The following is a 26403-nucleotide window of genomic DNA, read 5'->3' as shown; positions in this document are numbered from 1 at the left end:
CTACCAATACGTAGCTACTGCGAGTCCCATCTGGTTAAAGGGCACCACTGCTTCGAGTCCAGCAAGTTAAAGCTCATCGTCGTCGCTTTTGCCTTTGACAGGTCCCAGTTGATTGAAAGCCATCACCACTTCCGCTCGAGCAAAGTTATCACCACTGACAGGTCTCTGCACGTTCATCGTACTGTTGGTTCCATATTAGATACAATCTACAATGAACTGCTTTCCATAGAGGTTGAAAAGTTGATCACCTTCGTCCATAATATGCAACTACAGTTAGTTCAATGTCTGAGCTGTAATTGGCAGGTAAAAGGCGTTGGTAGGGGTCTCAACGATCTCATACCCTGTTCCAGCCGATAAGAAGAATCCATAAATTGTACGAATTAATCTATTGTTTAGATAGAAATTTGTTGCAATGTCACATTCGAAATGCAGTTTACTGACAGGAAGTACATCCGCTGATGGTTAGATCTGTAAACTTTGTTATGGCCATTCTTCAAAACCTATCCTTTTGTGAAACCCTGTAACCATTGTACTGGACCTTTCTTGTTAAATTCCGTCACTATATTCGACGTCCGTTTCAGATTTAAGTGTGTTGATGTGTGCTTTTAGCACAGTCCCTTTCTCAAACTGTTTTAAAACATCAGCGTAAATAGACAATATTGTAAGCACCAGGTTGTATTTCCACATTTTATTTTCTCCAGTTACTTTCTAGATTATGGTTACCGTGAACCTCTATGATATTTGGAATACTGATATATGTCTCCAGCCCAGTCAGTGAAATCATTGCTTAAATTGCTTAAAGCAATAGGTGGGAAGTAATTCCTTCATTTAAAGTCGGAGTATACAACATTGCATCTGAACCTCAACTGACTAGTGTATGCTTAATGTACCTCATTATGCTTCTTCATAAACTTTAGGAGAAACATGATGCACAGACGCCCAAACAAGTTTGTATTAAGGTCTTGCTAGCGATAAATATTGTAGACCATACGTCTTCTGTCAGTGAAGTATCGTTGTAACTCCTCTGGTGGCGAAAATCTCCAGATGAATCTAAGTAGTAGACTTTTTTGTATTTTTCTTCGCATATGTCACCCAATGGATCCCAGATCATCCAGCAACATCTAAACTCACAATTCCACATTCTCTGCATTTCCACAGTCTTCAGCAATGTATCCCATATACACACACCATAGCAGTGGAAGGCTGATTTTCTTCCTAGTAACTTTGAACAGATCTGTAGTTGTGACCAGTCGATCTGGTTGAGTAGCTAACTCTTTTTTATGTTTGAGGCGTCTTAGTCCTTTCTTGTATGGTTTCAGGTTAGTCCTTTTCTGATGGCTGCTACTTCCAACACGTGATTATGCATTGCGTTTCCCTATACCAATATCCTTTCTTGCACTTATAGTCTTAGCTTTATTTGCTAAAATTCGATTTTCAGCGTCCTATTCTGGGAGTCTTTATGTTTTTTGTATGCATTGTCGTGTCCTTGACACTCCTCGTGAAGTTGGGTAAACCTCTTATCATTACGAATCAAGAGTTTATGAAGTTTTGCACCAGGTCCACAGTAATTATACCCCAAAACATACAATTTGTCTGGAAGTCTGTCGAGCATACCACCACCTACTTCTATGTGATTCCTATCCTGCATGCTATGCTATAGTGCTGGCGGTGCTCTGTGCATTCCCTTACATAGTAAATCGTCACCTTCAATGCAGCTGTTTTGTGTTGCTGGAAACCAAGACATGTAACTACTATCCTAATCCTTCGACGTCTTACGATATACTCCATGAAAAACGCATGTGGTTCTGAGTTCTTCTGCAGTTCCCTCAGTGAAAAAGCGTCGTGAAATATCAGTGCTACTGCTGTCCCTTCAGATGTAAGTACTGTGATTTTCTCTCTACACTCTGGAACCGTGAATGTCTCACTTGACCACTTTTGGAGGTATTACTTCTCAAACGCTGTCTTGTGTTTCGAGATATGCAACAAATCGCCCTCAGTAACACTCTATTTAGGCGGATCCTACATTTTAATAGGTTAATATATATTATCCATGAGACCATTATAGCAAAAATCGATTGGTCTCATTTTTATTGCGCTATGTTTAGTTCGATTATACTGTGCAATCACTTCTGGGAGGATATCGATTCATTTCTATGAGCCACGAAGATTAAAGTGCCTCCACAGTTAAGTTCTTATTGTTCTGTTCAGACATTCCACGCTACTCGCCTTTAACTGGATGAACGCTGAGTAGTGGTAGATTCCATACTGCTGCATCACGGTCTAGAAATACTTATCGTAAAACTCTCCATCATGAATGGTTGGGAGGTTGTCCATGCATCGATTCCTCCCTGTCTGTAGTAAACGCTCAAACCTGTCTGCAAAATTTCTCCCCATTGTTGTTTTAACAGGTAATGCCAAGGCAAATTTGGAGTATCTATCAATAACAATTAAAATGTATTTGAATCAGTTATTCTGATGTTATATTCCCTCATATCCACAAGATCAGCCTGCCATATGTCATCCAAACCTACACTCATAAAATGCACACTAGGCTACATCTCGCTTGGTGCTTTTTGCGTTTCGCAGACTACTCTGTCCATACTAGGTCGATTTTACCTCTCTCTCTAAGGTAAATATTATTAAAACAACCTCACCCAAGCGAGCAGTATTACCAGCAGCAGCTTATGTCTTCAGCAGTCATAGTCGGGATCGTTTTTGTATAAATACTGTGGGGGTTGACTGCTGACACTTTTATTCTGGATGTCAATCTCATCATGAATGCTATATCGAGCATCTAATATAGGTTTTTTAATAGTTGTACATTTCACACTGCCCCAGCTTCCTGCTTTCCTTTGTACACTGGTCAATGTGTTTCACCCTCTGGAGATCTTTGAGTGAATACTTTTGTGGGATTTAGGAAAATGAGATTCATTAGAACAGTTGTTCTTTGAAATTCCCTATCACCTTTCTATACTGTTTTCTTTTAAGCTTTTAGGCTGTATGCCGAACATGTATTATTTTTCACCACTGGCACTGAATCTTTTAACAATCATAGTGTCGCTCTGACATTTAAAGAAATCAGCAGTGCCATAGCCATTGTTAATTTCGCTGAAAATCATCAAGAGATTCAGTAACTGATTTAAAGGTTTCCCTCTGTGTGTGCTCTTGACCAAAATGTCCCATCCTTAGCAGTCATAACTTCTTTTGAACAGCTTTCCATGCCACGATGACCGCATGCATAGTTAACACCTTGTTATACACTTTACCCACATTCTGTTCCGTTCTATTAGCCTTTACAGTTAAGTCAGTTACATTCTATTAATGCTGAGAAACCCTATCAACTAATTCGCTGAACAGTCTTAGAAGGATGTCGACAATTATTTCTAGATCTATAGCTTTAGGTTATATGTTCCTTTAGCTTAATCTTTTCACACCAGATTGATGCAATGTTCTAAATCGTTTGTATCCACACTATACATACAGATATAGTTCCCAATATCTTTGTATACGGTTTCAACACAAGGCACTCATATGTTCAGTCTTTTCAGCACAATAGATAGCGCCATCCATAGCGCAAACTAGTTCATAATGGTGAAGACTTACATATAAACCGATCGACCTCCAAATCTCACCATGTGTGCCGTACCATCGGACAATGATGTTACACATAGCACCAGGCCGGTGCAGTAAATTTCCAGGGGTGAACGTGATGTACAATACTCGGAGATCATCTGTTGGTTGATGCATGGCTCTGCACGTCACAGTTCAGCCCATTCCACCTTCTTAAACTGCACTTTAACACTTCGCTGTGCATTTCTAATCTTTCACAGAGCACGCCAGTACACTGTCCACCGACGCTTTGAAGTGTTAGCTGTTAATTGTGGGTTGAGAGACAGTAGAGCACTGTAAGGAATCGGTAGCTTCTCATCCACCACGTGAACACTCTGCCCTTGCAGTAAAACCGGATTATCGTGGGGCGGTGCATATGTTGGAAACCAGTACCGTACAGAACTGCACTGTGTGGCGTTGGACCACGAGCACAATTCTTCTGAGAGACAGGGTACTGGCTGGGTGTCTTCATTACCCACATCGACGAGTGGGATGGATAACAATACTAGCTCGTTCTCCTACACCAACATGCTGGTGAAGTGTGCTGCAGGACCCTACGGTGGTGCTGCCGCTGACAGACAAGACATGTCAGAGGTCGCTGCAGGTCAAACGAAATGGTGGTTACTGCTGTTGGCCTGGACACACTGAAAGTCACCTCACTTGTTGAACACAGAAGAAGATGAACTGTTACATGCACTAATAATATTAATAGCAAATATAAAGAAGTGGACCACTACGTACACCAGCAGTGCACATCTAAAGAAAGACATCTAATAAGAACTCACCCTTCCCCTTCTTGCTGTTCTGCTGGGAGGTGCTGAACGATCAACCTGCTGCTGTTGCTGCTGCTGCTGCTACTGTCGACGTTGACACGTAATGGTCCTTCCACTGACTAAATGAGTCTGGTGAGTTGTTGCGCTTGCCTTATATCCCAGAGGACATGATCAAATTACCTGCTGTTCCCGCTAATTTTTCGCCCACGATATCACAATTTAGAGCACCGCCTGGAGGTGGAATGTCGACTAGGGCACTTAGCCTGCGCTGTGGAGAACAGACCACTGCAGACTTGTCTGTTTGGCTGCAGGGAGAAACATTATCAGTTCAGCATATTACTGCTGTTGGTGTGCTGCCCACTATAAAAATGTAGCACATAGGAATAACATTATATACCTGCTGGATTGGTGGCAATCACGTCTTGCGCAGTGGAAGGGGCAGGTTGACAATCCGTTTAAAAGAAGCACGTTTGCAGTTCGAGCACAAGCAACAATCTACATGAGCTGCAAAATTCCTCTGGTCTCTATCTAGCTGCATCGCCATTATTTAATGAAAAGTGGTCTTTTCACACCCTTCCATCACCTCAGCTTTCCCACCATCCAGTAGTACCCCATATTACAATTAGCCACATTTCGCAATTTTCAAACCGTATAGACACAGCGAAGTTAAGAAAACGTAATGAATTAAATGGAGTATTAAAAACAAGTTTGTCAAGCAACTGAAAACGGAAGTAGATATCAGAGATCACAATGTGATGTTGAAAGAGGCGTTTCTGTATGTGACAATGTTGAATACAGCCCGAAATGATAAGGTCAGATTAAAAACAGGACATAAATCTGTTTCTTACGTTACTACTTGATGTCATTTTGAGACACACTCAGCGGATGAAAATATAGGAAAAACAATAACAGGTTGAGGTAATAGTATGCGATGTGCCAATGGTCTAAGTGACAACAGTATATGCCATAGATCAGAAGACTTTTAAGTACTATTTTGCAGTATTAACCCCAATAAACGAGACATTGATGAAGACCTTATTGTCGAAGAACTGTGTGGTCCCAGAAAAATAGCGTGGATGAATAGTGTGTGCATGAAAACATTTTTTATTCGTGTCAGAGTCATCACTTAAAAGGATGGTTATAAAAAGTTTGACAGTTGTAAGCATGTGTGCACAGACCATAGACACTAAAACATTTAAACATGGGCATAGCGATTAAATCACTTTCAATCACAAGTCCAAGGCATTACAGTTTGTCAGCAGTAGACCTTCTTCTGTACATAGTGCCGGGAACAGACGACAGTTGCGCGTGTGAGACATTGTCTACTCCTCCCCACACTCACAGGTTGAGGGTCCACTAGCTTATCCCCACTTTTCAAGATTTACTTCACACTGCTCTGTGTTCAGGAACTTCCATATACATAAGTTCTCACTGTGACCAGAAGATAGTTCTTCCTTAGGTTTTGTCCAGCCCAGAGGAGCTCTCTTTCTACACATGTCTAACCGTTCGGTTATTTTGATATTGTGGACATAGACTATTACAAAACTTTTTCTGGACTTTGGACGTGACGGTGCTTGTGGGAGGCCAAACAAGAGTGAGTATCTGAGGGGAAAGAACTTACGTCCATCTGACTGGGCAGCTGCCTCACGCCCGATGTCAGACGGAACTATGCCTGCTGGTTCTTGTAGCTCTTCCACTTTAGTGGTCTCAAGCGTCCAGTAATTGTGCCATACATCTCATTCATGGTGGTGTCCACCAGCCTAGCATGGCAAGAATTTCACCAGACAGGCGCTGCATATTCGCCTGCAGCACAGCACAGCACCAGTGCAGATGTCCGGATAGTGGATGGCTGTACGCCCCAGTTAGATCTCAGTGTGATACTTTCATTTGGGTGTTATCGCAATGCGTTTTAAAGTTTAAGATGCAGTCTAAGATAACCCAAAAGTATTTTTATGCTGCCTTTATTAAAGGTTAATAAATGGATTTCAAATCAAGTGAAGGCCTATTGGGAAGTCTAAATGCTCATGACCACTTGTTTTGTCTTTATTCTGCAAAGCCGTCTACAGAGAAGTTGTTAACTGTGGAACGCACCTCGTTTGTGCGCAGGTGAAGTTCACGTTCGACTCGCCGGCGCAGGGCAACCGCAACTACATCCCAGTGAGCGACCTGTACAGCCGCAACTTCACCGACACGAACGGCGAGTTCCAGCTGGAGCTGACCATGGGCAACCTGCGCACCGCCTTCGACGCCGAGTTCCGCGTGCCGCAGTCGGTGTGGTCGTCGCTGCCGCTGCACCCGCACCGCCACCACCGGCACAGCCACAGCTCCGCCGCCTCCGGGGGCGGCTCCTCGTCCTCCTCGCACGGCCGCTCGGGACCCGCCTCCTCCGCCCCCGCTTCCACCGCCACGTCGCCCACGCCCGTCGTGACCACCGGCACCGCCCACAAGCTCGAGTCCACCTACTTCACGTTCGGCGGCTTCGACTGGAACCTCGCCCTGTACCCGCACGGTGCAAAGGAGATCGGTAAGTCGACTTCCGTGGCAGCGTTCCGTCACATTCAGTGTCTCATATTGGGCCGTGCTGGCGCTGCCGCCTTTCCTTCCACCATTTACCTACCTTACTTATCTTCCATTCATCTCGAATCTCTTGCACAACGTAAGGCCCCTGAGCGACTGGAAAAAAGCGCAGGTGACGCCCGTATATAAGAAGGGTAGAAGGACGGTTCCTCAAAATTACAGACGAATATCCTCAACATCGGTTTGTTGCAGGATTCTCGAACATATTCTCTGCTCGAATATAATGAATTTCCTTGACACAGAGTCGTTGCTGTCCATGCATCAGCACGGCTTCAGAAAGCATCGCTCCTCCGAAACTCAACTCGCCCTTTTTTCACATGATGTCTTGCGAACCATGGATCAAGGGTATCAGACGAATGCCATATTCCTTGACTTCCGGAAAGCGTTTGACTCGGTGCCCCACTGCAGATTTGGAACTAAGGTACGAGCATATGGGATTGCTTCCCAAATATGCGAATGGCTCAAAGACTTCTTAAGTAATAGAACCCAGTACGTTGTTCTCGATGGTGAGTGTTCATCGGAAGTGAGGGTATCATCTGGAGTGCCCCAGGGAAGTGTGGTAGGTCTGCTGTTGTTTTCTAGCTACATAAATGATCTTTTGAACAGGGTGTATAGCAATGTGCGGCTGTTTGCTGATGATGCTGGGGTGTACGGGAAGGTGTCGTCGTTGAGTGACTGTAGGAGGATACAAGATGACTTGGACAGTATTTGTGATTCGTGTAAAGAATGGCAGCTAACTCGAAATATAGATAAATGTAAATTAATGCCGATGAATAGGAAAAAGAATCCCGTAATATTTGAATACACCATTAGTAGTGTAGCCCTTGACACAGTCACGTCGTTAAATATTTGGGCGTAACATTTGCAGAGCGATATGAAATGGGACAACCATGTAATGGCAGTTGTGGGGAAGGCCGATAGTCGTCTTCGGTTCATTGGTAGAATTTTGCGAAGATGTGATTCATCTGTAAAGGAAACCGCTTATAGAACGCTAATGTGACCTATTCTTAAGGAGTGCTCGAACGTTTGGGATCCCTATCAGTTCAGATTGAGGAAGGTCATAGAAGCAATTCAGAGGCGGGCTGCTAGATTTGTTACTGGTAGGTCTGATCATCACGCGAGTGTTACGGAAATGCTTCAGGAACTCGGGTGGGAGTCTCTAGAGGACATGAGGCCTTGTTTTCGTGAATCGCTACTGACGAAATTTAGAGAACCAGCATTTGAGGCTGACTGCAGTACAATTTTACTGTCACCAACTTATATTTCGCTGAAAGGCCACAAAGATAAGATAAGAGAGATTAGGGCTCGTACAGAGGCATATAGGCAGTCATTTTTCCCTCGTTCTGTTTGGGAGTGGAACAGGGAGGGAAGATGCTAGTTGTAATACGATGTACCGTCCGCCACGCACCGTATGGTGGATTGCGGAGTATGTATGTAGAATTAAATGTACTGTACAAATATTCTGATTTCCCGTAGCATATACTAATTCCTGTAGCATAAGGATGTACAGGACGAGAAGTACACGTTGGCTACAATTAAACGTTCATACTTGAGACAGTGTAGACGGAAAACTACGCTGAGGTGACAAATGTCATGGGGTATGTCATAAATCCCTGTCGGAGCTTCTCGTGCCCCGCTAAGCGCAAAACCTCTACATTGCATACTCAACAAATCGGTAGGAGTCCCCTGCATAAATATTGAGCGATGGTGCCTCTATAGCCGATCATACTTACGAAAGTGTTTCTTATGCAAGATGTGGTGCACAAACTGATATCTCGATTATGTCCCGTAAACTTTCGATGATATTCATGTCGAGCATTCTTGGCGCCCAAATTTTTGGTGCTGAAATTTTATAGTATGTCGTGCAAACCAGTGTCAAACAACCGCGGCCTTGTGAGGTGACATTGTTGTTGGTGAACATGAGGTCCATGTATAGCTGCAAATCGTCTCCAAGTAGCTGTGCCCAACCGTTTCCAGCGAATGATTGGTTCAGTTAGACCAGAGGACCCAGTACATTCCATGTAAGCATAGTCCACTCTATTGCGGAGGCACTACCAGTTTTGGCAGTGCCTTGTTGACAACTTGGGTCCATGGCTTCGTAGAGTCAGCGCCACACTCGAATCCTCCATCAACTTTTACCACCTGAAATCGGGACTCATCTGACCAGGCCACGTTTCCCAGTCGTCCAGGGTTCAATCGATGGTCACGAGCAAAGGAGGTGCGCTGAAGGCGTTGTCGTGCTGTTAGTAAAGGCACTCGCATCGGTCGTGTGAAGCCAAATTTCTCCGCGCTGTCTTAACGGATACTTGGCCGTGCGTCCCACATTCATAACTGCGGTTATTTCACGCATTGTTGTCGTCTGTTAGCATTGACAACTAAAAGCAAACACCGCTATTTTCGGTCATTAAGTCAAAGTCATCGGCCACTGCATTGTTTGTGGTGAGAGGTAATGCCTGATATCTGGTATTCTCGGCACACTAGACATTGTGTATCTTGGACTAATGAATTCCCTAATGATTTCCGAAATGGATGTCCCATGTCTGTAGCTCCAACTACTGTTCCACTATTCAGAGTTCAGAACCTTTTAGCTGGCCGGTGTGGCCGAGCGGTTGTAGGCGCTTCAGTCTGGAACTGCGCGACCGCTACGGTCGCAGGTTCGAATCCTTCCTCGGACGTGGATGTGTGTGATGTCCTTAGGTTAGTTAGGTTTAAGTAGTTATAAGATATAGGGGACTGATGACTTTTGATGTTAAGTCCCATAGTGCTCAGAGACATTTGAACCATTTTCAGAACCTTTTAATTCCCGTCGTGAAGCCATAGTGACTTTGGAAACATTTCCACATCAAACACGTGACTTCAAATGACATCTCTGCCAATGCAGTGCCCTTATATACCTTATGTACGCGATGCTATCTCCTTTTGTATATGTGCGTATCGCTATTCCATGGCTTTTGTCACCTCGTTGTACCAGATGATCAAATAGTCAGTATGAATTTGAAAGCGTAATAAACCACGGAATAATGTACATAGAGAGGTCAAAATTTACACACATGCTTGGAATGACATGGAGGTTTATTAGAACCAAAAAAGAAACACCTCATATTGCTAGATGCGTGAACGATCTCTTGCACGCGTCGTTTGGTGATGATCGTGTGCTCAGCCGCCACTTTCGTCATGATTGACCTCCCAGGTCCCCAGACCTCAGTCCGTGCGATTATTGGCTTTGGGGTTATCTGAAGTCGCAAGTGTATTGTGATCGAACGACATATCTTTTTTTTTTTTTTAGTCATCAGTCTACCGACTTGTTTGATGCGGCCCGCCACGAATTCCTTTCCTGGGCTAACCTCTTCATCTCAGAGTAGCACTTGCAACCTACGCCCTTAATTATTTGATGGATTTATTCCAATCTTTGTCTTCCTCTACAGTTTTTGCCCTCTACAGCTCCCTCTAGTACCATGGAAGTCATTCCCTCATGTATTAGCAGATGTCCTATCATCCTATCGCTTCTCCTTATCAGTGTTTTCCACATATTCCTTTCCTCTCCGATTCTGCGTAGAACTTCCTCATTCTTTACCTTATCAGTCCACCTAATTTTCAACATTCGTCTATAGCACCACATCTCAAATGCTTCGATTCTCTTCTGTTCCGCTTTTCCCACAGCCCATGTTTCACTACCATACAATTCTGTACTCCAGACGTACATCCTCAGAAATTTCTTCCTCAAATTAAGGCCGGTATTTGATATTAGTAGACTTCTCTTGGCCAGAAATGCCTTTTTTGCCATAGCGAGTCTGCTTTTGATGTCCTCCTTGCTCCGTCCGTCATTGGTTATTTTACTGCCTAGGTAGCAGAATTCCTTAACGTCATTGACTTCGTGACCATCAATCCTGATAAGTTTCTCGCTGTTCTCATTTCTACTACTTCTCATTACCTTCGTCTTTCTCCCATTTACTCGCAAACCATACTGTGTACTCATTAGACTGTTCATTCCGTTCAGCAGATCATTTAATTCTTCTTCACTTTCACTCAGGATAGCAATGTCATCAGCGAATCGTATCATTGATGTCCTTTCACTTTGTATTTTAATTCCACTCCTGAACCTTTCTTTTATTTCCATCACTGCTTCCTCGATGTACAGATTGAAGAGTAGGGGCGAAAGGCTACAGCCTTGTCTAGCACCCTTCTTAATACAAGTACTTCGTTCTTGATCGTCCACTCTTATTATTCCTTCTTGGTTGTTGTACATATTGTAAAGACCCGTCTCTCTCTATAGCTTACTCCTACTTTTTTCAGAATCTGGAACAGCTTGCACCATTTTATATTCTCGAACGCTTTTTCCAGGTCGACAAATCCTAAGAACGTGTTTTGATTTTTCTTTAGCCATGCTTCCATTATTAGCCGTAACGTCAGAATTGCCTCTCTAGTGCCTTTACTTTTCCTAAAGCCAAACTGATCGTCACCTAGCACATTCTCAATTTTCTTTTCCATTCTTCTGTATATTATTCTTGCAAGCAGCTTCGATGCATGAGCTGTTAAGATGATTGTGCGATAATTCTCGCACTTGTCAGCTCTTGCTCTTCGGAATTGTGTGGATGATGTTTTTCCGAAAGTCAGATGGTATGTCGCCAGACTCATATATTCTACACACCAACGTGAATAGTCGTTTTGTTGCCACTCCCCCTAATGATTTTAGAAATTCTGATGGAATGTTATCTATCCCTTCTGCCTTATTTGACCGTAAGTCCTCCAAAGCTCTTTTAAATTCCGATTCTAATACTGGATCCACAATCTCTTCTAACTCGACTACTGTTTCTTCTTCTATCACATCACACAAATCTTCACCCTCATAGAGGCTTTCAATGTATTCTTTCCGCCTATCTGCTCTCTCCTCTGCATTTAACAGTGGAATTCCCGTTGCACTCTTAATGTTACCACCGTTGCTTTTAATGTCCCCAAAGGTTGTTTTGACTTTCCTTTATGCTGAGTCTGTCCTTCCGACAATCATATCTTTTTCGATGTCTTCACATTTTTCCTGCAGCCATTTCGTATTAGCTTCCCTGCACTTCGTATTTATTTCATTCCTCAGCGACTTGTATTTCTGCATTCCTAATTTTCCCTGAACATGTTTGTACTTCCTCCTTTCATCAATCAACTGAAGTATTTCTTCTGTTACCCATGGTTTCTTCGCAGCTACCTTCTTTGTACCTATGTTTTCCTTCCCAACTTCTGTGATGGCCCTTTTTAGAGATGTCCATTCCTCTACAACTGTGCTGTCTACTGCGCTATTCCTTATTGCTGTATCTATAGCGTTAGATAACTTCAAACGTGTCTTGTCATTCCTTAGAATTTCCATATCCCACTTCTTAGCGTATTGATTCTTCCTGACTAATGTCTTGAACTTCAGCCCACTCTTCATCACTACTATATTGTGATCTGAGTCTATATCTACTTCTGGGTACGCCTTACAATCGAGTATCTGATTTCGGAATCTCTGTCTGACCATGATGTAATCTAATTGAAATCTTCCTGTATCTCCCGGCCTTTTCCAAGTATACCTCCTCCTCTTGTGATTCTTGAACAGGGTTTTCGCTATATCTAGCTGAAACTTGTTACAGAACTCAATTAGTCTTTCTCCTCTTCCATTCCTTGTCCCAAGCCCATATTTTCCTGTAACGTTTTCTTCTACTCCATCCCCTACAACTGCATTCCAGTCGCCCATGACTATTAGATTTTCGTCCCCCTTTACATACTGCATTACCCTTTCAATATCCTCATACACTTTCTCTATCTGTTCATCTTCAGCTTGCGACGTCGGCATGTATACCTGAACTATCGTTGTCGCCGTTGGTCTGCGGTCGATTCTGATTAGAACAACCCGCTCACTGAACTGTTCACAGTAGCACACCCTCTGCACTACCTTCCTATTCATAACGAATCCTACATCTGTTATACCATTTTCTGCTGCTGTTGATATTACCCGATACTCATCTGACCTGAAATCCTTGCCTTCCTTCCACTTCACTTCACTGACCCCTACTATATCTTGATTGAGCCTTCCCATTTCCCTTTTTAGATTTTCTAGTTTCATTACCACGTTTAAGCTTCTGACATTCCACGCCCCGACTCGTAGAACATTATCCTTTCGTTGATTATTCAATCTTTTTCTCATGGTAACCTCCCTCTTGGCAGTCCCCTCCCAAAGATCCGAATGGGGGACTATTCCGGAATCTTTTGCCAATGGAGAGATCATCATGACACTTCTTCAACTACAGGCCACATGTAATGTGGATACACGTTACGTGTCTTTAATGCAGTGGTTTCCATTGCCTTCTACCTCCTCATGTCGTTGATCATTGCTGATTCTTCCGCCTTTAGGGGCAATTTCCCACCCCTAGGACACGAGAGTGCCCAGAACCTCTATCCGCTCCTCCGCCCTCTTTGACAAGGCTGTTGGCAGAATGAGGCTGACTTCTTATGCCGCCGATGCTGATTATTCATCAAAATTTTGGCAGTGGCGGGGATCGAACCCGGGACCGAATACGTTTTGATTATGAATCAAAGACGCTACCCCTAGACCACGGGCATCTCTAGGGATGCTGAGAGACATCATCCGACGCCAATGCCTCACCGTTTCCACACTGGACATGCTTTACAGTGCTGTTCATAACATTATTCCTCGACTACAGCTATTGTTGAGGAATTACGGTGGACATATCGAGCATTTCGTGTAAAGAACATCATCTTTGCTTTGTCTTACTTTGTTATGCAAATTATAGCTATTCTGATCAGATGAAACGCCATCCGTCGGACATTATTTGAACGTTCGTTCTTTTTTTTTTTGTCTAATAAAACCCCATGCCATTCTAAGCATGTGCGTCAATTTGTACACCTCTATCTACATTATTCCGTGATTTCTTCAGTTTTCAAATTTATACTGACTTTTTGATCACCCAGTATTTACCATATGGGGTTTCAACTTTATAGGGGTGGTGTTGAGACTGCCCGCTAGAGAATTTGCGTTGTTATTAGTGCTCGCGTCATGATTTTCCATAAGGACCTTATGCCGGTACGGTGACCTAGGGTAGAAATGCAAGCATCGGTAAATACGAGGGTTGTCCAGAAAGTAAGTTTCGATCGGTCCCGAAATGGAAACCACTGGGAAAATCCTGTAAAGCTTTGCATAGATGTGATTGGCAGTGTCTCTGTTATCCCCGTCGACCAGGTCGCGTCGCTCTTTTCAGTTTTGAGTGAACAGAGATGATGTAGAGGAGGAACAGTGAGCACGTAAAGACGCGTAGGCAATAACGTCTCCCGCCAAGTATGAGGGCCTGGTTAGTGATTTCGCCTGTGTCATGCAGCCCACATAACGCAACTGTCGGGCAGTTCCTTCTTCATGCCAATCCTCGGCCACACACTGCAGAGGCAATGAAGACGCTCCTGCAGCATTTCCGATGAGAAGTGTTTGATCACCCACAATACAGTCCGTAATTGGCTCCCCCTGACCTCCTTTCTGCACCGGGACTGATGAACATGATTCGGAAGTTCGAATTAAATGGCGATTAGGGATTTGTTCCTGGGAGAGACCGACGCCCAATTCCACCACAAATTGTTGAAGAAGTTCCTGTTCCCATGTCTGAGAGTGCTGGACGCAATATGTGATCCTCATACATCCATGACCTGTGTCACACCAGCTGAACATTCCATGGTCCACCGTTCGAAAAGTGATGTGCACATTTGGTATTTTCACAAATTTCCAGTCTGTCATGAATGCAGATGTCTTTATATTGAGCAACGTTTGCAGCCTGGAACATACTGTAAATACGGTGCGCAATTTACTACATGTTGGTAGTAAAGATTTCAGCCTACTGAGCAATCCTGAATACTGGTGTCACTGAGAACAGCAGTCACATGCGGGAGAAACTTTAAAGCTCAGACGACCACTGATGAAGACATTCTAACAATCTAGCAGATGTCCTATTCAAGCATTCGTCTAGATTTGTGTAACTACACCTATAAACTGTATTACATTTATGGACACATAAAGGCTTTGTGAAACGTCGCGGCCGTACTATGTACTTATCCACTACTAGCCATTAAAATTGCTACACCAAGAAGAAATTCAGACTATAAACGGGTATTCATTTGACAGATATATCAAACTAGAACTGACATGTGAAATCAGTACCCAGAACAACCACCTCTGGCCGTAATAACGGCCTTGATACGCCTGGGCATTGAGTCAAATAGAGCTTGGATGGCGTGTACAGGTACAACTGCCCATGCAGCTCCAACACTGTACCACAATTCATCAAGAGTAGTGACTGGCGTATTGTGACGAGCTAGTTGCTTGGCCACCATTGACCAGACGTTTTCAATTGATGAAAGATCTGGAGAATGTGCTGGCCAGGGCATCGGTCGAACATTTTCTGTATCCAGAAAGGCCCATACAGGACGTGCAACATGCGGTTGTGCATTATCCTGCTGAAATGTGGGGTTTCGCAGGGATCGAATGAAGGGTAGAACCACGGGTTGTAACGCATCTGAAATGTACCGTCCACTGTTCAAATTGTCGTCAATGTGAACGAGAGGTGACCGAGACGTGTAACCAATGGCACCCCATACCATCACGCCGGGTGATACGCCAGTATTACGATGACGAATACACGCTTCCAAAGTCCGTTCACGCCTAAGTCGCCAAACACGGATGCGACCATCATGCTGTAAACAGAAACTAAATTCATCCAAAAAATGACGTTTTGCCATTCGTGCACCCAGTTTCGTCGTTGAGTACACCATCGCAGATGCTCCTGTCTGTGATGCAGCGTCTAGGGTATCCGCAGCCAGGGTCTCCGAGCTGATAGTCGATGCTGCTGAAAACGCCCTCGAACTGTTCTTGCAGATGGTTGTTGTCTTGCAAACGTCCCCATCTGTCGACTCAGGGATCGAGACGTGGCTGCACGATCCGTTGCAGCCATGCGGATAAGATGCCTGCCATCTCGACTGCTAGTGATACGAGGCCGTTGGGATCCAGCACGGCGTTCCGTATTACCCTTCTGAAAACACCGATTCCATATACTGCTAACAGTCATTGAATCTCGACCAACGCGAGCAGCAATGCCGCGGTACGATAAACCGCAATCGCGATAGGCTACAACCCAACCTTTATCAAAGTCGGAAACGTGGTGGTACGCATTTCTCCTCCTTACACGAGGCATCACAACAACGTTTCACAAGGCAACGTCGGTTAACTGCTGTTTGAGTATGAGAAATCGGTAGGAAACTTTCCTCATGTCACAACGTTGTTGGTGTCGCCACCGGTGCCAACTTTCTGTGAATGCTCTGCAAAGCTAATCATTTGCGTAACACAGTATCTTTTTCCTGTCGGTTAAATTTCGCGTCTGTAGCACGTTATCTTCGTTGTGTAGCAATTTTAATGACCAGTAGTGTATGAGGGGCGTTTGAAAAGTCCATGCAAAGTCAGGGAGATGGCACCACTGGTGCGTAGCGAGGTCATGTTTGGTTAGTAGAATCTTCGGAAAGAACGCACACCAAGTTTCAGCCATATTGGTCTATTTCTTTGTGTTTGTATCTTTTGATTGCACCCTATACACTGAGGTGACAAAAGTCATCATATACCTCCTAATATCTTGTCGGACTTCCTTTTGCCCTGTGTAGTGCAGCAACTCGACATGGCATGGACTCAACAAGTTTTTGTAAGTCCCCTGCACACATAATGAGCCATGCTGCCACTGTAGCTGACCATAATTGCGAAGGTGTTGCCGGTGTAGGAATCTGTGCGCGAACTGACCTCTTGATTATGTCCCATAATTGTTCGATTAGATTCATTCGGGAGGTCTGGATGGCCAAATCATTCACTCGAAATGTTCAGAAGGAGTTTAAATCATTTGCTATCAATTGTGGCCGGGTGAAATGTCGCATTGTCATCCATAAGAATTCTATCGTTGTTTGGGAACATGAAATCCATGAATGGCTGTAAATGGTCTTCGTGGAGCTGAACATAACCACATAACGAGGACACAGTCCATTCCACGTAAACACAGCCCACACCGTTATGGAACCACCACCAGGTTGCACAGTGTCTTGTCGACAACTTGGATCCATGGCTTCATGGAGTCTGTGCCACTCTCGAATACTATCCCCAATTGAACTCGTGACTCCTCTCACCAGGCCAAGGAGTTCTAGTCGTCTAGGGACCATCCGATATGGTCACTAGCCCAGGAGAAGCGGTGAAGGTAACATCGTCCAGTTAGCAAAGACACTCGCGTCTGTCGTCCGATGCCGTTGTGCATTGACGCCAAATTTCGCCGCAATGTCTTAACAGATACGTTCGCGGTACGTCTCAGATTGATTCCTGCGATTATTTTAAGTAGTGTTACTTTTGTGTTAACACTGACAACCCCATGCAAACGCCACTGATCTCGGTCGTTAAGTGAAGGGCGTCGGCCACTGCGATGACCGCGGTGTCATGTAATGCCTGAAATCTGGTATTCTCGGCACGCTCCTGACACTGTGGATCTCGGAATATTGAATTCCATGACGATTTCCAAATGGAACGTCCCATGCTTCTAGCTCTAACTGTTATTCTGCGTTAAGACTCAATACGCGTCGTGCGGCCATAATCAGTCGGAAACCTTTTCACATGAATCGCCTGTGTACAAATGATAACTCCGCCAATGCAGTGTCCTTTTATACCCTGTGTACAAGGTACTGAACCCTTCTGTGTAAACGCATGTCGCTGTTCCATGAGTTTCGTCTCCTCAGTGTATGATACTATGTGCCAACAGGATTTTGTTCCTTTGACAATGGTATAATGTCGAAACGCACAAGAATGAAGCAAATAAAATAAATACTGAAACTTCCTGGCAGATTAAAGCTTCGTGCCGGACCGAGACTCCAACTCGAGACCTTTGCCTTTCGCGGGCAAGTATCCTACCAACTGAGCTGTCCAAGCACGACTCACAACCCGTAATCAGAGCTTTACTTCCGCTTCTACCTTGTCTCCTACCTTCCAAAGTAAGAAGCCTTCCTGCGAACTTCGTAGGACTAGCACTCCTGAAAGAAAGGATTTTGCGGAGAAATGGCTTAGTCACAACCTGAGGGATGTTTCAAGAATGAGATTTTCACTCTGCAGCAGAGTGTGCGCTGATATGAAACTTCCTGGCAGATTAAATCTGTGTGCCAGACCGAGAATCCAACTCTGAACGTTTGCCTGTCGCGGGAAAGTGCTCTACTAACTGAGCTACCCAAGCACGACTCACTCCCACTCCTCACAGTTTTACGGTTGGTAGAGCACTTGCCGGCAAAAGGCAAAGATCCCGAGTTCGAGTCTCCGTCAGGCACACAGTTTTAATCTGCCAGGAAGTTTCATATCAGCTCACATTCCTCTGCAGAGTGAAAATATCATTCTGGAAAATAAATACTTGTTGCGAAGACGAGATTGTTTTTCTTCTTACAATTGCTTGATATTTCTTGTTAGGTTCTAGTTGCGAAAGTAGCACAGGAAACGATTTTCAGATAGTTAATCATCATATCTGTCTTGGAATGTCCACCATTAATGCTCTATTCAGAAGCTATTAATTTTTTTCTAACTGTCGAGGATGCAATATAATTTGTCTCATTTAGCCATTCTTTCATTATTTAGAGTACACAGGTTTTTTGTTCTCGCCTATTCAGAATTTCACTGAAGGTAGTCACGGAGGTATTACCTTGTACACTACTTCGTTGTCAAAAAACACTCTGAACGCACTGTGCATGTTGTCTTACAAGATGTTCTGTACTGGGAAGATCAACTGTCACATTGACCTGTTTAGGACTCAGCGCTAAGGACAATGTTGTTGCAGCTCACGACGTATTAAAGTATATTGACACAACAACTCTGGTTATTACTATACAGTAATTTGCGGCGAAGAGTGCTAAAAACGTATTAGTTGGGGCTTTGACTGTATTTATTCCTGATGTGCGGAGCATCGTCTGTAAAACCAAAGAAACACAATTCGTTTCTTTAAACACTTACTGAATATTCAAGAGAACCTTTTCTGTCCCTGGGGGTGTTACTGTGCAGGAGCTCAGAATAACTTCGACGATCCTGCAACAGACAGAAGTTAGTCAGATGGTTCCATTTTGATGTAACATAATCAGGCCATTTTTCGTTTAGGCTATTATCAGTCTGTTGAGATTTTTATCTCAAGGGCACTGAATAACAAGGCCTATCATTACAGCTGTTGTAGATAACATCACTCTGATCAGTGTAGCTTCCAAATACCTCCATTTAAATCCCTATCACTGTCTCTTACTCTAGTGTTATCGGTTTCAGCTGTGTAGCAATTCACGCATTCGAATTGCGACCTACTTTAAGAACAAACCAGCTGCATGCACCAAGGATATTCCTTCCCCCTGCCCCAGTCCAGTTCGAATTTGCGTCCTGTCCCTAATCATCTTGTTATCGATGTCAGATTAAGCTGTACCCAGTTATTCTTATTTATTTCGACTTCCTAGCTTTGAGATTACACGACTCACTAGTAAGCGTGTGTTGATGTACGTACTGTGCTCGTATTTGATCCTCTCTACTGCATTAACAACCCTTCGATGACAATTTGGCTGTGCCGAAATTTTTCTTAACGGTGTAATTGGACGAACTGCGTTAAACCTCTTATGAAAGGATAACAACATCTTTACACTCCATCTGTTTCCTGTTTTTAACCCGCATTCGAAACATTTTCGCCGTGCTATGATCACTTTTAAAATATCGAGTCATAAAATCATAGAGATTTGCTTCCTGACATTTCTTGCGAGATGACATACATTTATCGGGTCGTCAACACAGATCATTATCAATAGCCTTTGTCAAGAGAAGCATATGATACGATGAAACTATATGGAACAGGACTATCTGGGACCATTGAATCGGAGTAATTTCGAGGCAATCTAAGTTATGAAGCCCCTCTTCTAACAGTACAGCGCTCTAACTAGTACATAATTATCAAGTGCTTCATTTGATGATCCTGTGCAGAACTATCCATCACGACATAGTCAAATAATTAGGTATACTGTACTTTTCGTTACATTATGTTATACGCTAAGGTACTTCAAAAAATTTGCGTCTTGTAACTCGAAATGAAACACAGAATCAATTGATATCACATCTGTTATATTAGATTCACGAACATGTTATTTTATACGTAGGAGCGACTGTGGAGGCAACCAGAATGAGAATTTCACAGGTATCATCAGAAGACTATCCGGACATGTTACCCAACAAGGAGATTGGAGGCTGGCTTCCTACTATTTCTCTAAAAGAGCTACTATTCCGTCGCTAATGACTTCAACGTCGAAGAGGTGATAACATTTGCACCTTCCATTTACTACTGAAATACAATGAGGCAGAAAATTCATGCACTACGGTGACGTAAGACCTCGGTGTTACGAAATACTGTAGCGTCATATCAAAGAGGACAAATAGGAGACCACGACGTGACGACAGAGTACACACAGACATCAAACGTTTGTAGCAATATAGTGTCCATGTACAGGGACATTGCTGAGTAACTGCTTTACCCTTCCTTACGACTGTTCGGTGTAAGTTAACTGTCTATATTCTTGAATATGTGTATATGATTTGTATGCACCTAAATCGTAGAAAATAAAACACCAAACTGGACACCGCCATACAACGAGATAAACAAATAACAGACAGGACTCATGCACTTTTTCACTTCAGCAGTATGAAAAAATCGGAAGTGTGTTGAGTACACCGTTTTCCATAAAATAAGTAAAAAGGCCACTTCATCTAAAAAGAGAGACCAAACTTCCAATACTTATTCCATTTTCTGGACCACAGTCAAACGAATCCCGTCAGATTCTAGATAGTCAGTTGTAGAGAGGACCCGCTATATGATGAAGGAGGGGAATCTGAGTGTAGAAATGATCTTGTTCTCACGTATTAGATGTCTCCATAATTCTCTTTGAGTTTGGTGACAAGAACACTGTGCTAAACTCGAAGGCTTCTTCAAAGATAGAAAAACAAAATTATTGGTAGTGTCTGAGGTCAGCTATGTAAAGGAGTAGAAAGTTATGGTTGACCATTGTAAAAATTTTATCCCTTGCAATTAATAACTGTATAATAATGAACCCTACAGCTACGAAGGACATAAAATGAAGTACTAGTTAGTATAGACAAATGGCGTCAGATGCAGGACAATGGCAAAGTATTATCGGGTGGTTATAATTAAAGATCAGCTACTCACGGAGGTCTAGTGCGGCAGTGAAACGTGGTAGATATTGTAATGCATAATTGCGGAACCACTTTACGCTGGAAATAAATTTAGTTCCAATTTCAGCCACCAGTTGCAAATTTGGCGCCGTGAATATAAAAAAGACGTATAGAGGTGTTCCCATGTGTAATGGATAACGAACGGACGTGGGCCGAAAAGATCAGACAAGTGAGACAGACCTAATGTTTATTTTATTATTAACAGCAGCTTACGTGAAACGCACAAGAGACGTCGAGGAGGTGCTGCATGCGTAAAACGACGTAATCAACAGTTGCTCACAACAGTTTCGGTGGAACCTGTGACGTGTTCATGTATACTGGCCTCCAGATCAGGAAGAGACCGAACATGTCCCCTGTAAACGAGTTCTCTTAGATATCACAAGAGCGGAAGTCAAATGGATTCAGTTAAGATGATCTTGCAGGCCATGCATTTGGACTACCTCCGGGGATAACACGTTCGTGGAAGGTTGCATTAATCAAATTTTCCATTGGGTTAACGACATGAGGAGTTTCACAATCTTGCAAGAAGACAGCGATTTTCACTCAGCTGCTCTCTTCCAAATCAGGAATAACATGCTCTACAGGGAGATCTGCATAACATGAAGACGTCATGGTACACCTGACAGGCGCTTGAGGTGTATTCTCTTCGAAGGGGGAAGGACCGAGAATAAAGGTACTTGTGAATCCACACAGTCACACACAACGAGTGTAAGGTACTTCGGTTACAACACACGGTTTAACAGTATCCCAAATCCGGCATTTCTGTCTATTCACTGCACCCTGCAGTGTAAAAAGTGCCCCATCACTCCACAGAATATTGCTCGTCCACATGTCATTAACTTAAATATTTAAATTATTACACTCATAAGTAAGAGACAGCGGCCTGCCAGTTGCAGTTTTTAGAAATTTGGAAATTTGTCGTAAGCTCCTATGGGACCAAATAGCTAAGTTCATCGGTCATTGGACTTACACTTCAGTTAATCTAACTTAAACTAACTTACGCTAAGGATAACACACACACACACACACACACACACACGCGCCCGAGGGAGGACTTCATCCACCAACGGTGGGGAGCCGTGGAAACCGTGGCGAGGCGCCTGAGACAACGCGGCTACCGGGCGCGACCCAGTTCCAGTTATTCAAAAGTGTTCACACTAGCGCTTACTAACCGAGTTACTAGAGGGTGGGTGACACAAATGACAATGCCAATGAACCGTTGGAATGAACTGCTGGAATTGGTCACGATACTTTTCATTCTTTAGTATGATTCTGAAGTCACCGAATCACTGCTATTTTTCTCTAAGAAAATTGACCTGTGCTCAGTTGGCCACCGTGTACGACTAATATTACCAAATGCCAATTAACATACCGAGACCGGCAAGACTCGTAATTAATGCCAGAAAAAAGGACGAGACTGCTGTACCAGAACCAGATATCTCGTGCTCGGCATAATAGCTTGTACACCATTTTCTACTGAAAATACATGATCAGCATCTGGTCTGCTTCCAAGAGAATTCTGTCGGAACTATTTCTTTATTGAACTTATTGATAACTTCATCCATCAATTTCCTCCCTTAACATTGTACGTTGGCAGTCTGTAGAATTTTCGACCTCCAGTTTCGATCTAGTTGACTAATTTTCTGTCTCTATTTTCTTCCTGAACATTACCAGCTTTCGATACTTTTTTCGATTTACCCTTCTCGCTTTATGTCACTTTAGAGCTTATTTTTCTGTCTTATTTCTACGTTATATTGCTCCATTTGTGAAATCACAACAAGCTAATAGCCTATTGTGTAGGTTTCGCACCTCAGCTCTTGTATCCTACTAGCACTAGAGTCGCCATGTTCCCTGGAAGATCAACCATTCTCTCGCCTTTACTGATTGCAAGCCTCAAGTCTAGATTTCTACACTTTTTGGTTATAGTAATATATTAGATTAATTATTCATTCCATATACCCCCAAAAGAGGGATCCTCCTGAGTGTGGAACAAGTCAGATAAACACATTACAAAAATGTAATTAGAAAAACTCAAGTTTTATTAATTTTAATGATCCTCAGTCGATAAAAAGTAAAATTATGTACATGAATTAAATTTAAACTTCTAATATTTACAGGTTTAATACTTACATCTGCTTTCATTACACCCATAATTCACACATAGCTAGATACTTGGCTCTCACAACCAAGTATTGTTAAAAATTAAAGTAAATTATTCATTTCAATGACCCTCAGTTAAGCACAGTAAAATTATGTACAAGGTTTAAAATTAAACTTCCACTATATACAGACTTAAGTCTTACATCTGCTTTCCATACATCCATCATTCACACAGTAGGTAGTTACTTGGCTGTTGCAACCAAGAATTGTCAAAAATTAAAGTATAACTAAATTTTCATTAAAATGGTCTACAGCATTTGTTGAGAAATTCATGGATGGAATAGAAGGAGTTGGCCACCGAAAATTCTTTTAAATTATGTTTAAATTGAATCTTGTCTGAAACTAGACTCTTAATGGTTGCTGGTAACTTATTAAAAATATGCATTGCTGAATTCTGGACTCCTGTCTGGGCAAGAGTAGTGATTTTAAATCTTTGTGTGTATTGTTCTTATTCCTAGTATTGATACTGTGTACTAAGCAGTTAGTTGGAAAAGGAATGTATTATTTATAAGAAACTTCATCAAGGAATAAAAATACCGAGAAGCTGTGGTTAGTATGCCTATTTCTTTGAATAGGTTTCGACATGATGTTCTTGGATTTACACTACACATTACTCTTATTATACGCTTCTGTAGTCTAAAAAATTTTTCTCTGTTTGTGGAGTTACCCAAAAATATTGTACCATATGACATAGTGGACTGAAAATAAGCAAAATATGCCAATTTTTGTATAGTTATATCTCCTATGTCTGACATCATTCGCATTGCAAACACAGACTTGTTTAGGCGCTTTAGCAGTTCGTTAGTACGTTGCTCCCAACTGAATTTATTGTTGTAATCCCAAGAATTTAACACTCTCAACTTCTCCTGTTTCCTTCTCGTCATATTTTATACACACACCAGAAGGAAATCTCTTGGAAGTTCTGAACTGCATATAACATGCAGTTTGCCCAACTAACTACTGATGTCGACAGAAAACAGTGAAATATCAGTGCAAATCAACCTTAGACAACAGTAAATCTCAAATTAAATTTATCATGACAAACACCTCAGATTTATTTGAACGGGACACGCTAAGAAACATGCTGTTCATGCGTCTATACCCTTCACTGCTATAAACAACGACATGTATAGTAAAACAAATTACATACATACAACTGACAGGGTGTGGCCTACTAAGATAAGGTTGACAAAGTTTTGTGAGATTTAGCAATCACTGTACATAAGTGCTATCTAATCTTTCGTGTACTATGTAACAATAAGTACGTCTTATCAAATACTGTGTCAACTGTATCATCTACCCATCATTTCACTGTACACATTTAACTCGTTTTGTAAATAAAAACCACCTTATTCTTGCTACAATTTAATTCATACAGAGGGTGGTCATCAACAGTCGGGAAAGCTTGTAAGGGTGTTGTAGCGGAGGCTGTGCTGAGAATTAAAGAGTAAAGAAAAGAATTCATGTGTTGCGTCGTTTTTGAGTTATTTAGAGCTGAGGTTAGACTAATTTCTCATTGGGTGCCCAAATTCAGGCACCTGCAGGCGTTGAAATGCAGTAATGCTCAGACATCTGTGGGTCCGTGACTTATCACTCGATGAAATGTTCATTATCAGTTACAATGTGCCCTTATCGGAAGAGGTAATTTAGGCTGGTTGATCAAAAGCTATATTTGTTTAGTTTGATTAAAACAAGGACAAAATGATAAAATTGCTCCTCTGTATCTATATCACATAATTATTTATAGTAGTTGTAATCTACCAAAAACCTCAGGAACAATTGGTTTTTAGTAGTAGGTACAGTGATTTACAAAGAAGATTTGCGTATATAAGTTAAAAATATCTCTTGTTAGTTCGCTGAGTTACGATGACGTGAAATCCCCTGCCACTTTGAAAACGACGTCTTCACTATCTAGGGGGTGATGGACGCCAGGTCGTCCGACCATCGCGCACCGCATGTTCTTTATGAACTGATATTCCCTGACAGAGTACGTCTTCGACACGGCAAGCATCTGTAACGCTTCACAGCAAAGTGATACTGGTGATTGATGCATCACTGCACTTCCATGTTTGGGATGAGTTTCCGATACTCCATAAATTACCCGTCGAAGCATTTCACGGAACAATTTGACATTTGCGTAACATCAATAGCCCTGTGGGCGACTGTACCGATTTTTTGTCTGGAGACCTCCATCAAAACTTACCATTACCGCAATAGGATATAGATCAAACAAAGCCAACGCACCTGTACATTCCAGTTAGCATAACATGTTAATATAACTTCACAATTAATGAAAAAAATGAAAATTACTATAGCAGATCCGAAATTGTGCAGTAAGCTTAAACTAAAAATTAAACCATTTTCGAAATTCTTTGAATTCCTGGGACCGATGTCTTGCCAGTACCAATATCGGTAAGAGACAGATTTTTGACACCGGGTTGGGCGAACTACCACATACATAATCAGAATTAGTAGTACCGTTAGATGTTACCTCAAAATCACCTAAGCAAATGAGTCTTCATTTCACATTTCTTCCCCAGCATCATTACGCCCATGAGTAACTAAAGTGAAATCAGGAGATGAGTGGAGATGTATCCAACATTCACCATCTGGCTAACGCCATCTTTCTTGCCGACCATGCCATCAACTGTTACACCAATATAAAAGTACTGACTCACGCTACACGCCGAAATTTCTCTCCATTATAACAGGAGCACTCTCAGTTCACAAAGGTACATGATTCCGTTTAGTAAGTGCATAGACGTCTCTGTAAAAATTGAGAAGCAGGAAAATGAAATATTATGGAGTTAATACTCATTCGCCTCGAAAAAGAGGAGACTAGAAATCTACTCTGTAGGAATCAGCATGGGTTTCGAAAAAGACGATCGTGTGAAACCCAGCTCGCGCTATTCGTCCACGAGACTCAGAGGGCCTTAGACACGGGTTCACAGGTGGATGCCGTGTTTCTTGACTTCCGCAAGGCGTTTGACACAG

The 26403-nt window shown here is 42.6% G+C and overlaps 1 protein-coding gene across 1 annotated transcript in view; it reads left to right on the top strand.

The window, feature by feature from the left end:
- LOC126273366 (uncharacterized) overlaps positions 1-26403 on the top strand; it is an 809762-nt gene that overhangs the window by 740706 nt on the left and 42653 nt on the right. The window contains exon 4 of the mRNA XM_049976915.1: positions 6489-6906. Coding sequence (XP_049832872.1) covers positions 6489-6906 — 418 coding nt within the window. The remainder of the gene's footprint in view (positions 1-6488; positions 6907-26403) is intronic.

The sequence above is a fragment of the Schistocerca gregaria genome, chromosome 5 (assembly GCF_023897955.1).
Source record: "Schistocerca gregaria isolate iqSchGreg1 chromosome 5, iqSchGreg1.2, whole genome shotgun sequence".
Lineage (NCBI taxonomy): Eukaryota > Metazoa > Arthropoda > Insecta > Orthoptera > Acrididae > Schistocerca > Schistocerca gregaria.
This window is presented reverse-complemented; position numbering and strand designations above follow the sequence as displayed.